The sequence below is a fragment of the Barbus barbus genome (assembly GCF_936440315.1).
Source record: "Barbus barbus genome assembly, chromosome: 48".
NCBI lineage: Eukaryota > Metazoa > Chordata > Actinopteri > Cypriniformes > Cyprinidae > Barbus > Barbus barbus.
In genome coordinates this window covers 23,205,280-23,219,885 of record NC_136726.1, presented here as the reverse complement: position 1 = coordinate 23,219,885, position 14,606 = coordinate 23,205,280, and the positions used below count along the sequence as shown (strand labels likewise).

At 34.9% G+C, this 14,606-nt stretch overlaps 1 protein-coding gene across 1 annotated transcript in view; it reads right to left on the bottom strand.

The window, feature by feature from the left end:
• nell2a (neural EGFL like 2a) overlaps positions 1 to 14,606 on the bottom strand; it is a 108,729-nt gene that overhangs the window by 9,641 nt on the left and 84,482 nt on the right. Inside the window, exons 14-15 of the mRNA XM_079412203.1 lie at positions 13,708 to 13,830; positions 13,531 to 13,626 (exon numbers count right to left, since the gene is read on the bottom strand). Coding sequence (XP_079268329.1) covers positions 13,531 to 13,626; positions 13,708 to 13,830 — 219 coding nt within the window. The remainder of the gene's footprint in view (positions 1 to 13,530; positions 13,627 to 13,707; positions 13,831 to 14,606) is intronic.

Sequence of the window (14,606 nt, the reverse complement as noted above, 5' to 3'; positions counted from 1 at the left end):
TTATATATTTTATGATAATTCTATAAATTCTATTTTATATGTATATTTTTAAAACTAAAGCATTTATGCATCACGGTAGCATTTGTTGTATTGCTTTCATGCTTATTTTAATAAAAAAATTAAATTACAGTAATATATTATGAAACTATTGTATTACAGTAATGAGAATCTAATGAGAATTATCAGTGAGAATAATGAAAATTACAAAATAATTCAGAAGCAAAACATCCCCCCAGACACAGTAATGAAAGTTTTGGTGGTGAAACAATAATGCTCCTAAAAATAGACCTTTCATTTCTTTTATGCAGAATCATTCTTCTTTTGTTTCTTATGATTGTGGGGTGAAATATGATCTGGATGTGTTTTCATTCACACAGACTGTGTTTGGTCCAAACAGCAATCCTGTCTTCAGACAAATGGCTTTTGCAATTCAGACATAATGAGTGGAATGATATTAAATTAGACGCTGGGCGACATTAAAGCCATTATTACTCAGACGCTGGTGGAGAGAGGTTTTCTCAACGATTAAACACTCACAGGAGAGACGAGCCTCTGCTCTGATTAAAGCTGATCTCAGATCATTATGAAAATCACTCTTCATCGGCGGCCAATCACAGCGCGATCTCGCTGAGGTCAGGTGACCGTCAGGAGCTTAACCGGGTTTCTGGGAGTTTTCAGAGAGCAGACTGAAGGATGAGTAGATCAAACTGATATTGCTTCTAGTGTTTGGTGACTATGATTAATATCAGAGATGGAATCAGGAAACTCGTTAAACAATGAATGAGAGAAACTGGTTGGTTTTTCACTGAATTGGGAAGATAGTTTAAAGTCATTATTAATTTATGCATTTAATATAGTCAAATCAATGACAGTCATGGACTTATGACAGATGTAGGTGATAATAGCTTCTTAAATGCATGCATATATAATTTTATTATATGCAATATAAATATATGCATTATGACAAATAAATTACATTAAAAAAATACAATATTATTTATTTAACATTTGTCATATTTTTGTATATTAACATGTTTATAGTAAAAATTGTATATACATTTACACATATCAAGTTAACATTAAGAGGTAATAAATATATATTTATTACTTTTAAAAAATGCTAAAAATCTATGAAGAATATAATATACACTCAATATATAAAATACTTTAACAAATGTTTTAATAAAGAAGTTATATATAATAAATTATTTTATAATGTAATACAATTTATTATTAATATTATTCATGAATAATGATATTATAAAAATCTATAAAATAAAATAAAAATATATATAATTTATATGAAATACTTTAACAAATGTTTTAATAAAGATTAGTTATATAAATAATATTTTAATAAACTATTTTGTAATATAATACTATTTATTATTAATATTATATATAATGATGTTATATATTAATGTTTTTAAATATAAATATATTTGCACATCAAGTGAAAATATATAATGATATAGTAATCACTTGTTTAATTTATTATTTAACATTATGTATTAAATAATACAATATTTTATATAGAAATGTGCACAAGGTAATGCTTTTTTTTTTCTTTCACATTTTTTCTTAGATTTTCAGGAAGTGTTTTCAGGTATTCAGATCACAAGTATATAGTGAAGTATATCAATTCCTCTCTGAAGTTTGATTAATGAAGTCTCATATCTGAGAGCCAAGCCAAACCTGCTCACATTAATCATCTTAAAGGTTTGACCTTTGCTTGTGTTCTCCTACAACCTGAACATTCAGGAACATGAATGTGAGTCTGACTCTAACTGGAAAGTTTTGGCTATCAGCTCAAACTTTGTCCCCAGTTTCCCCTCGTTGTAAAGCCATGCCGCACTCCTCTATTCTGCTGCTCTCACACCGCCGGAGATGAGCAGAAAATAGATGAGCGGATGGTTTTTTTACAGCCGCGTCTGTTTGCTGCAGAATGCTGAAATCGTTCTTGTTCTTTGTAGCAGAAGAGTTTGCAGTTGGCAGAACAGACTGGCTTTGAAATTGAAAAGCCGTCTGGCCGCTCGCTGCTGGAGAGAAGAAAGGAAAGAGAAAGAAGGAGAGAGCTGGAGTTGAAGCGCTGAATCAATGTGGGATGCTTGTGTTTCTTGTGCTATTTATATCAGACTAGATGTCAGGATGCTAAATATACTCGCTAGATAACGCCTTGTTTGTAATGATTTCTTTTAAAGCATTTACTGTTAACGACCTCATGAAAAATTATTCAAATTTGTGCGTATGGAATCTTGTTTCCACCACGGGATAAAAAAATTAAAAAAGTTAATTGCAACTTTTTATCTCCCAATTCTGACTTTTTCAAAAATATGTACTCAGAATTATGAGAAAAAAGTCAGAATTACGAGAAAATATAATTCCAAAATATGAATTCAGAATTGCAAGATGTAAACAGAATTGTGAGAAAATAGCAAGAATTGCAAGATATATAGTCAGAATTGTGAGAAATAAACTCAAAGTTGCAAAATATTAAAAGATTTAGGAGAAAGAAGTCAGAAATACGAGATATAAAAGTTGTGAGAAAATTGAATTTCAATAAAGTTGCAAACAAATTTACAAGAAAAAAGGTCAAAATTGCAAGATATAAATTGAGAATTGAGAAAATAGAATTGTGAAATGCATTCGGACATTTATCTGTCAATTGCAAATTCTGAGAATTGAGAGAAAATAGAATTGAAATATATAAACAGAATTGTGAGAAAAGTGTCAGAATTGCGAGATATAAACTCAGAATTGTGACTTTTAATCTATGAATTTCGGATTCTGAGAAATGTGAGAAAATAGAATTGTGAGATATGAGCAAAATTGCGAGATATAAAAAAAATCGCAAGACAAATGTCAGAATTCAGTAAAAATAGTCAGATTTGATAGAAAAGGATCAGAATTGCGAGATATAAAAATTGCGAGACAAAGGTCCGAATTGTGAGTCAAACTCAGTTTGCGAGTTTATATCTTGCAATTTTTACGTTTTTTCTTGCAATTCTGAGTTTGTCTTGCAGTTCAGGGTCAGAATTGTGAGATATAAACAGAACTGTCTTACAGATCGCAGAACCTTCAAGCTTCTGAATCTACTTCACACATTCAGGCTTTCTCAAGCCAACATCCAAGTGTGTTGACAAGCTTTACCGTCCAGTTTCATATTACGCCATGTTTCTTGATCATTCTCACGTATAAATAATTCAGAAATATGTACAACATTGCAAACGGTACATCAGGATCCTCCGTCGCAGCAGCTTGAAATGTTATGAAATCACTATGATGATCGCACAGCACAGCTGAGCAGTTACATAACAGCGGCAGGAGTTTGTAAAATACAAGCACAAAAAAAGAGAAAAACGTAGCAAGAGCTGCAAACAAAGGCGTGTGACGGCGTCCTCTGAGACGCACCATTTACATGTAACGAGCCACTCGTGACAAACAAAAGCCCTTAATTAAGCGCCACTAATTAACTATGTGTTTGTGTGTGTGTGTGTGTCTAAAGTCATGGAATCCTGGCCGCTGTAGCAGTGTGTGGATATACAGATGAAAGCAGCCCACGCGCTCCAACACCAGCAGTGCATTGTGGGAAAACCCTCATGACAGTTTACCATGGCAACTGTAGTTTCCACTAAAATACTACATTGGTACTAAGTCATCAAAAAGACTTTACAATTACTATAGTTTAACAGTAGTAAAGTTACTGGTTTTTGGCCTATAATGTTCCATTTGTTGTGATATTTTTGAAAGACATCTCTTCTGCTCACCAAGACTGTGCATTTATTTGATCAAAAATACAGTAAAAATATGGACATATTATTATAATGTAAAATAGCAGTTTTCTCTGTGAATATCTGTTATTTTCAGCATCATTACTCCAGTCTTCAGTGTCACATGATCTTCAGAAATCATAATAATATACTGATTTACTGATCAACAAACATTTCTGATTATTATTAATGTTGAACACAGTTGTGCTGCACAATATTTTTGTGGAAACTGTCATACATTTTATTTTTCAGGATTCACAGATGAATAGAAAGTTCAGAAAACAGCATTTATTTGAATCAGAAACCTTTTGACATTATAAAGACACTACTGTCATCTTCGATCAATTTAATGCATCCTTGATGAATAAAATTAATTTCTCGTTGTAGATTACTCACAAATTGTAGTCTATTACTGATTACTGATTACATAATGAAAATTGTAGTTAGTAATGTAATCTAAGTTACTCATTTTATGTAATGGATTCTACTTTTTAGATTACTTTTAGATTCCTTAAATGTAATCTGACTATAATCATTTTAAAATACAGACTATTAGAACTGAATATTAGTATATAAAGTCAGAATTAGTAAGTAACGTAATCTGACTATAAGCATTTTAAATACAGATATTAATATTAAAATATAGACGTAATTAGTGCAGAATCGGATGACATAATCCAGATTCCTCCTAGCTGTGATTACTGTAGCAGTATATGTGCTCTGTCTGTGTGTTTCTCCTGCGCCGGATCCGCTCACACAATCACTCTGAACACAATGACTTCATGCAACATTACAATCCAATCTCCGCAAATACGACATCAAAGCGAAAACGTAACAAGTTGTGAAATTTGAACTCACTCGTATTTACGGGCAGACAGCGGTTTCATTTGTCGCTTGGGGCGTTAAAGAAAGAAAGACCTCAGCAAACAACGAGCCGAGACAAACGAAGCGCTGCAGCGGGGATGAAATGAGTTTGCTCCTTCAGTTTGTGAGCCGTGAGCGACGGCTGGTAGACCCTTGACCTCTAATGAGCAGCAGACGCAAGAAACCCAGATTCATTTCCACTGACACAGTCACATCCCCTCCATCGTCCAGCATTATCTCTCAGTGAGCTGCAGTGCTGTCTGTCTTCTAAATGTCATTAGTGCCTTAATTAGCACTCTTCCTCATGTGAAAGCTGTTTTGATTTGGTCCAGTAAGCAGCCACACACGTATGAAAAGTCATATTCATAGAAACTCATATTTTCATAAAATGTAAAAATCTAAGTAAACACAACAGTTTTTGAACGTTTTCATTATTGAGTGATATAAAATAACATATAACATATATATAACATATAGTAGAATTAATTCTAGAAATTATTATATATATATATATTTTTTTATTTATTTTTCCCTTCTTGATCTTTTTTCATGGATTTTTTTTTTTGCTGGACAATTACACTATATACAGGTATATACTGTATATATATATATACATACAGGTATAGAATTTTAGAAATTAATTTATATATTTATATATATTTTTATTTTTTTTCTTGTTTCATGGATTTTTAGATTTTTGCTGGAAAAGTACACTAAAATGCTCATTGAGAGTATAATTTTGTGGGGTACAGTCCATCATAGCAAAAACTTTAAATAATAAAATAAAGATATTAAATCTGTCAATCAATCAAAGTGATAAGAAGTAAAATTTTTCAAAAACTTTTTTTCTGAAAACTTCTAATGCACTATTTATTTAATATATTTTATATCACAATATGTTAAAATTATGCTATTTAACTTTTTCCAAATCTTAAAAAGCATGTTTGTTTTTTAAATATTAATTTAGATGATTTTATATTTAACACAGAAATACATAGTTTATTCATTATCAAAGTCAGTGTCAGGATATTGGACTGTTTTTGTTCTGTTTTTGCTCCCCATGTGTTCTGTGACCCAGTTTCTTCCTCATGTTAATTGTTCATTTGATTGCAGGTGTCTCTTCTTAGTTCCTGATTGTCCTGTCTTTATAAGCCCCAGTCCTTTCAGTTCGTGTTTGTCAGTCCTTGAATGCCTTCCCTGCCTGTGCTCCTTGTTGGATAACCTTGTTAGACTCTAGTTTTGTGAATTCCTCGTTTCCTCGTTCCTTGCTCCGTGTTCCCTGAGAGACTGTGACAGTCAGCAGGAGAGGAACGTTCACATGTATAATCAATTTTAATATATTTTATTTTATATACACCATAATTTAAAATTACATATGTTATATTATATGTAATATACATATATTTTTATATATTAAAAATACATTGAATGAACTGTTAATGAAAACAAATGTCACACATCACTCAAATAGTCTCTTCCTGTTTAAGTGGGCGTTTCTGAGTCAGAATAATCTGTAATGGTAACCAGACTTCATGTAGCTAATTAAGACAAAGTTTCTCTGTTTCTTTGCATGCATTTGATGCTCTTTTAATTGCAGATCATTAAAGCACATCTGGTTCCTCCTGACAGCAACAAACTGGAGTCTGTTCACCCATCGATGACCTGCAGACGGTCCTGAACTCTGTGAAAGTGCATGTGAGTATGTTTCTATACATGTATGACTGCAATGCATGGGCTGCCTTTGTGTAGAGCAGATGTGTGTGAATAATGCACATACTGTATGTACACTTATATCTACATGCAAGTGTTTGATTTGTTTGTGATTGTGTATGCTCTGCATAATGCATGTCACATTTATGCACATGTTCTTGTGATTTGTTTGTTTTTGTGTGCATTGTGAAATATGCATATTGCATGTTTTTAATAATCTGCACTTGTGATTTGTTTGTGTTTGCATATATGTGCAATTGTGCATTGTGAATAATGTATCTAGCATGTGATTGCATGAGAGCGTTTGTGTGAATAATGCATCTTCTGCATCTCCACAGCATCTGTATGGACTGGATGACATCATTGAAGTGCAGCGACACTTAGCATGCATGCTAATTGCGTGTCCTTTTTCTCGGTGCATTTTGCACATCCTCCTTTAATTCTTTGGGTTTTCTGTAAGTTCTCCCTCGAATCATCATCCGTATCCTGACTGTGTCAGTCTCTGCTCTGCTAGTTTGTCAGATGGTCTTGAGAGAATTCGTAAAAAGCCAGAGAAGAGGACAAGAGAGCAGCCGAGTGAAAGCATTTTCATGTTCAGTCTTATCCCAGCAGACCCCCCCCCACCCCACACACACACACACACACACACACACACACACACGCACGCACACGGCAGCTCTTTTATTTCAGAGAGTGTGATTCTCTTTGCACGCTCGTGAGTTGCTCTCGTGTCTCCACAGGAGTTGTATAAAACGTTCGGCTTGTATCTCTCTGGGCTTGTGAAGACTGAAGCGTCCCGGTTATCTGAGGAAACCCTGAGCGTCTTGTGTCGTGTGATATGAAACTGATTATAATGTTTATTGATCAGCGATTATATAACGGAGGATTCTAGTTCATTTGAGGTTCATAAGAGCTATAGCGTAGCAGTTTCTGCACAAAACGCTACAAAAGATGGGCACATAAAACTAACCAATCACCATGTAACTTAGTATTTTGACTATTTAGAGAAACATTTATATTATTTACTTGACTAAAATCACACTATGCAATTATTTTTCCACCATTGACAACATAGTAACTCATTTGTTTGGTTTTGGTTGCTCTTTATTAAAGGAATAGTTGATCCAAAAAAGAAAACGTGCTCACCCTCAGTGCCATTCAAGTTTGTTTGTTCATCAGATTTGGAGAAATGTAGCATTACATCACTTGCTCAGCAATGGAACTGAATGGGTGCCGTCAGAATGAGAGTCCAAACTGCTGATAAAAGCATCACAGTAATCCACACCACTCCAGTCCATCAGTTAACATTTTGAGAAGACAATGCTGGATTTATTTAAGCTTTTAAGGCATTTCTAACAAAAATACGAGTCCATAATCCATAATAATGCTTATAATCTCCTGTTGTCTCTCACATCAAAATCCAGCCACATATTTGTTTAGAGCTGTTTTGATCTGTGCAGATTTCTCTCCTGATTCAGACCAGACTGCTTTTTCTCTGAAGGAAGCATATTAGGGATTATGGACTCGGATTTAAGTTAAAAACATCTTAATGCTGGATTTGTTTCTTCTCCAGATATTAACTGATGGACTGGAGTGGTGTGGATTATTGTGGTGTTTTTATCAGCTGTTTGGACGGCACCCATTCATGGGGAAGTCGTGGCCTAATGGTTAGAGAGTCGGACTCGTAACCTAAAGGTTGCGAGTTCAAGTCTCCGGTCCGGCAGGAATTGTAGGTGGAATGCCCAGCGCTCTCTCCACCACCAATATCACGACTGAGGTGCCCTTGAGCAAGGCCACTGAGGTGCCACTGAACCCCAACTGCTCTCCGGGTGTGTGTTCACGATGTGTGTGTTCACTGCTGTGTGTGTGTGTGTGTGTGTTCACTGCTGTGTGTGTGTTCACTGCTGTGTGTGTGTGCACTTGGATGGGTTAAATGCAGAGCACAAATTCCGAGTATGGGTCACCATACTTGGCCACACATCACTTTCACTGTCACTTTCAATGCTACATTTCTTCAAATCTAATGAAGAAACAAACTCATCTACATCTTGGATAGGATGAGTAAAGTTTCAGTAAATTTTCATTTTTGGGTGAACTATTGCTTTAACTGTAACTTTTAGTTTTATTGTGAGTTTTATTTAGCTCAGGAAAAACTTGTTAATTTTCTGTCATGTTTGTTTGTTTCTTTGTTTTCCTTTAATAACACCTTCAACTTTCATGAAAGAGCTGTTTCTTTATCTTTCCTTTTGTCTTTTGTGTTCATAATTGTTTCTCGCTCTTGACTCACTTTGATGATTTTATCCGTGTTTGTTTATGCTGTAATATTTTCCTCAAAGCTGAAACTCTGATGCTAGTGAACGCCTGTTTCTCACAATACAGAGTGACAGAAACCTGCTGACCTAAACTAACAAAGATTTATTTTATTTTTTTAAGAATTTCACTCTTTTATTCTGCAAGGACACATTTAATTGATGAAGAGTCACAGTAAAAAAATCTAATTTTTTTTTTTTTTGAAGCTGTTTTTTTAACTTTCTATTCATCTGTGAATCCTGAAAAATAAAATATATCACAGTTTCCACAAAAATATTGAGCAGCACAACTGTGTTCAACATTGATAATAATCAGAAATGTTTGTTGAGCAGTAAATCAGTATATTATTATGATTTCTGAAGATCATGTGACACTGAAGACTGGAGTAATGATGCTGAAAATACAGCTGCAGATCACAGAAATACATTACACTTTAACATATATTCACACAGAAAACAGCTGTTTGAAATTGTAAAAATATTTCACAATTTTGTGTATTTTTGATCAAATAAATGCGGCCTGATGAACAAAAGACATTTCTTTATCTGTAAAGTAAACAAAGATATTTGTTACCTGGCATCTAATTAAAAAAACATTCTCTACGAAGTATTTTAAAGTTCATTAGAGTATCTTTTGCTAATGCCTAATGTGTTTTGTGTTTGTCAGTTGTTCACTGCATCATGGCGTTTGATTCATAACCGCACTGATTGAAGCTTGAGCAGAATAAAAATAACATCAGGCCTCCAGGTGAACATCAAACCAGTGCGCTTTCATTTGGAAACCTGTTCCAGCATCCAGGATCAACAGCAGCACCTCATTTATTCTGTGCTTCTGCTCCTTTATTAGTTCATTTGACTGCCTCAGCTTCTGGCTGCTCAGCAGGCATCAAAAATCAGCCTGTTTTCCAACAGACAGTTTACTAGACAAACAGCACAGACGTCATGTCGTCAAAATTACAGTCACAGACGCCTCTTCAATCCCCAAACACAATAGAGCCCATCGCTGACCACAAAACACAGCGCTCCTGTCCAAACCAGCTGCAGGACATTTCCAAATCACACATCGATACTTTTGATATTCAGTGTTATTGTGACTCAAAACAGCTAAAGCACTGATAACAGATAGAGGTGTGTGAATTATACAATGACTCTCAATCGACCCTTCGCAAAGACTTCGTTACGCAGTTAAATAAACATCATGGAGCAAAGAGGAAACTGACAATGCACCAGACAAGTCAGACGAGTCAGAGCAGGTTACTTCTGTATGAAACAAGTCCTCAGCTTTCAAATGTTTTTTTTTTTTTTTTTAAAAAGAAATAAATACTCTTTAATGCGTTGTGACAGATCACTGTAGTATGGAAGCCCTTTTTCGCCACTGAATAAAAAAAAAAAAAAGGTAATTGGGACTTTTTATCTCACAATTCTGACTTTTTTTTCCTCATAATTGCATGATATAAACGCGCAATTGCAAGAAAAAAAAAGTCAGAATTGTTTCAATTTTATTTTCTTTTTATTCCGTGGGGGAAACGGGCTTCCATACTGTAGTGCCTCACATCAATACACATTATTGTTCAAGTTCAAGTCCACCGACATGAATCTACTCTCACATCTGGTTTGTTTTTCAGACAAAACAACATATTCGCCGTTATGATTAAAAATGTAAATCAATATATTGTTTTCTGTGAGCAGTTAAACGAGCTGATTTTCACATCATTTTGAAGCAAAAACTCTAGGCAACAAGATCCGGTTCTCAAAAGTCTTGAGAGATCTTCAAGAAAACATGTAACTATCTTCTGAAGCCTCTGAAGGCCAGTACTAAATGAAAAAATATGATATTTAGGCAAAATAAGGAGAATGAAGACATCTTCACTCTGTTCAAAAGAACCCGGCTCTTAATGCATGTGTTTTTTTCCTTCTGGAGCATAAGTGAGCATTTGAACCTTCTGTAATAGTTGCATATGAGTCCCTCAGTTGTCCTCAGTGTGGAAAGATGGATTTTTCTGAAGAACAGCAGGCAGTTTAACTGTTCAGGACAAACAAGGGACTCATGAACAACCATCACTAAACAAAACACAGCTGTGGATCATTCAGGTAACCACACAGTATTAAGAATCAAGGGGATGTAAACTTTTGAACAGGGTCATTTGTATAAATTCAACTATTTTCTCTCGTGGACTATATGTAAATGTCTTTTATGTGAAATATATTATTCAGGTCAGTACTAAATAAACAATAACATGCATTTTGTATGATCCCTCTTATTTTGGTAAAATAATTAACATTTAGCTAATTCTGAAAGGGGGGTGTAAACTATCTATCTATCTATCTATCTATCTATCTATCTATCTATCTATCTATCTATCTATCTATCTATCTATCTATCTATCTATCTATCTATCTATCTGTCTATCTATCTTACACCTTTAAACGTAAAGACTTTTTAAACCTATTTCTATTAAGGCTTTCAAACATTGAGTTTGTTGACAAAGTCTGCTTCTCTAGTTAAGTACAGTAGTTCAACTTTTTAATGATTTTTTTTCCAAACAAAAAATGAGAATTGTGTTCTTAATTGTTTTATTATCTACTACCGTTTCATAAAAGCACCGGAGGCCTCATGATATAAAATATAACACATCCTCTTGTTTCATTTTTATGAAACAGTTTAGCGCATGAACTTTCGAACACCTTTCACTTCGGGGTCTCGGACACCCTGGTGTTTTGAGAAAAATTGTTAAATACGATTCCAACATCTATGCATGTAAAAAGCCATAAACCCATCCGCTTGATTTCCTCTGGTATCCTCCAGGAGAAAACGAACAGAAAAGCCTGAAAGAAAAGCCATTTGATTTTAATCAAAGGCCAGTGCGAGGGCAGAAATGCTCTTTCTATGGGATCGATGGTTTGGGACGTGCGCTGTGTGTCTCATTGCAAAAGCGTCCAGAAACAGGCAGCATCTGCTGGAAATGAGCCACACGGGACCGGCGTGTCAGAAACAACGCTAATCTGCGACACGAAGCACAAGCCACAGAGACTTCTCTCTCGTGTTTTCATTAAAAGCGTGCGTTCACCAGCCGTGCATCATCCGTCTCCATCCAGAGCAACAGTGTTACAATGAAAGTTAATGTTCTACCTATACATTGTGTTTTATTAACAACTACACCAGCCCTACCCCTTACAATAATGCAAAAATAGTAATTATTGTTGTACAGTGTGACAAAAGTGACACTATATCGATGTGCGCATGCCCAGTAGCCACAGCTGTCTCCCTTCTAGCCTTAACCAGTTACCCAGGGGATCAATAACTACAGAACGGGAAATAAACACCAATGTGTGAGGGAACGGGAAACAAAGACGCCTGTGATCCACAGAAATGATTAACGCGCAGATGGAGGATGTGTTTCCCTTTCGCTGTAGGAGGAATTGATGCTCAATTTACTAAACTAAACAAAGCACGGGTCCCAAATTAAGATAAATGAGTGCGTGTGGGGGAGATATAATCATATTTTAAAAAACAGAAGAAAAACAAGCACATAAAGGGAAGGTAACTTGGAGTAATGTGAGCATACAGACCAAAACTAGTGAAGTGAAGAAGAACTTATTAGACATATAATACAGGTTAAATTGGTTTAGTTGATGCTCAGCAACATCACAATCAAGAATATGATCTTTAATATATATAGGCCTATGTATGTTGCTCAGCATATTTTTTTTTTTTTTTTTTTTTTTTTTTTTTAAGAATTATCTTCTGCTCACCAAATGTCATCCAAAATACAGCAAAAGCAGTAATATTGTGAAATATTTGTACTATTTAAAATAACTGTTTTCTTTGTGAATATGTGTTAAACTGTAATGTATTTCTGTGATGTGCAGCTGTATTTTCAGCATCATTACTGCAGTCTTCAGTGTCACATGATCTTCAGAAATCATTATAATATACTGATTTATTATGAGTGTTGAAAACGTTGTGCTGCTTCATTTTTTTTGGGGGGGGGGGGGGGGGGGTGATATTTTTTTTTTTAGGATTCTCTGATTAATAAAAAGTTAAAAAGAACATCATTTATTTAAACAATATACAATGCTATTCAAAAGTTTGGGGTCATTACATTTTTCTTTCTTTTTTTTAAAGAAATTAATACTTTTATTCAGGAGGAATGTGTTAAACAAATACATTTCATAGTAAAGACTTCTATTGTTAGAAAAGATTTCTATTTTGAACAAATGCTGCTCTTTTTAACTTTGTGTTCATCAAAGAATCAAAGAAAAAAGTATCACAGTTTCCAAAAAACAATATGAAGCAGCACAACAGTCTCAACACTCATAATAAATCAGTATATTATTGTGATTTCTGAAGATCATGTGACACTGAAGACTGCAGTAATGATGCTGGAAATACAGCGCTGAGTCAGAGAAATAAATTATATGTTCAAATAAATTAAAATAGGAAACCGATATTAGAAATTACAATAAGATTTCACAATATTGCTGTTTTTTCTGTAGTTTTGAATGAATAAATACAGCCTTTATGAGCAGAAGAGGCTCCCTTAAAAAACGTGTGTGTGTGTAGTATATGTATGTATATATATTTGCAGCCAAAATAACTGTATACATATATTTAATAAAAATATATTTACAAATTATATTTAAAAAAATATGTATTAATATTATTACTATATATATATATATATGCATATTATTATTATTATTATTAATAATGATGATGATTTTTATTATTATATATTTATTTATTAATATATGTTGTCAGTAAAATAATCGGTATTATATTTGTGTAATACACTCTTACTCCCACAGTCAAGGCCACAATCAAGCACTCTTCTTCAAAACTGCAGTTCACTCTCAGGCTTTGCTCTGGATCTTACCCGCCTCGCAGTTCTGCCCGCTGAAGCCCTGCGGACACACGCAGATGTTGGGAGACGCGCAGGAGCCGCCGTTTAGACAGCGGCCGTCGCACAGCGCTGCGGGTCAGAGAGAGGACAGAGGGTCATGTGACGGGTCAGGTGACGGGTCAGGTGACTGCAGACGGGCGCGGGGCTCACCTCTGCAGACGGTGCCGTTGCCGGTGTATCCGGGTTTGCAGGAGCAGCTGTGGCCGCCGACGGTGTTGAAACACAGAGCGTTCTCATCGCAGCTGTGCTGTCCGGATGCACACTCATCGTGCTCTACAGAGACAAACACTGGGAGTCAACACGAGATCTCAATCACCTTCAAAATACTCAGTCTTTCTGTTTCCATCACCCTGTTTTAATGCGCATTCTGAAGTATCGCATGAGGAACGAGTGATGGAAACGCCAAATTCCGATTAAAAATCCCTTAAGGGTGCATTAAGAATGCTTTTGACCGCAGTGTCGGACCCTGTCCCAAAACACACTTGCAGCCAATCAGCAGTAAAGGGGCGTGTCTGTAATGATACACTGTAAAAAAAATCCAACTTTTGAAAAATTCTACTAACCAATGCAAAAAAAGTAGCATAAACAAAGAATTTTTTAGTAAGAAGTCAGTTCATTTTTTTTGTGTGAACTGAACAGAAATACTCTAAACATGCTGCTAATGAAAAATAAAACAAATATGCTAAACTAAAATATCTTTGGTTGCTCTGACAGATCTTTTAACACTCAGTAAACTGCCTTTTATTCATTAGATGAACTAATGTTTTTAAGTTGTCGGCTGCTAGTTGAGTTAACTTAAGTTGAGTGCAATAGGTTGCCTTATGTTTTTTGAGTTAGGTCAATTTTTTATTTCAGTGTAGAGAGAGCGCACAATTTGAGTGGATATTAGCAGATCGACTATAGATAGAGAGACATGGAAGATCAAAAAAGAGGAAAATATCGGAGGAACTGTTGGCATCGTTGTTTTCATATGTTTTGCTTTGTGTATGAGAGTGTGTATGTGTGCAGGGATTGGCTCTTCATTAAGGAACGTGATTGGTGGATCCTGA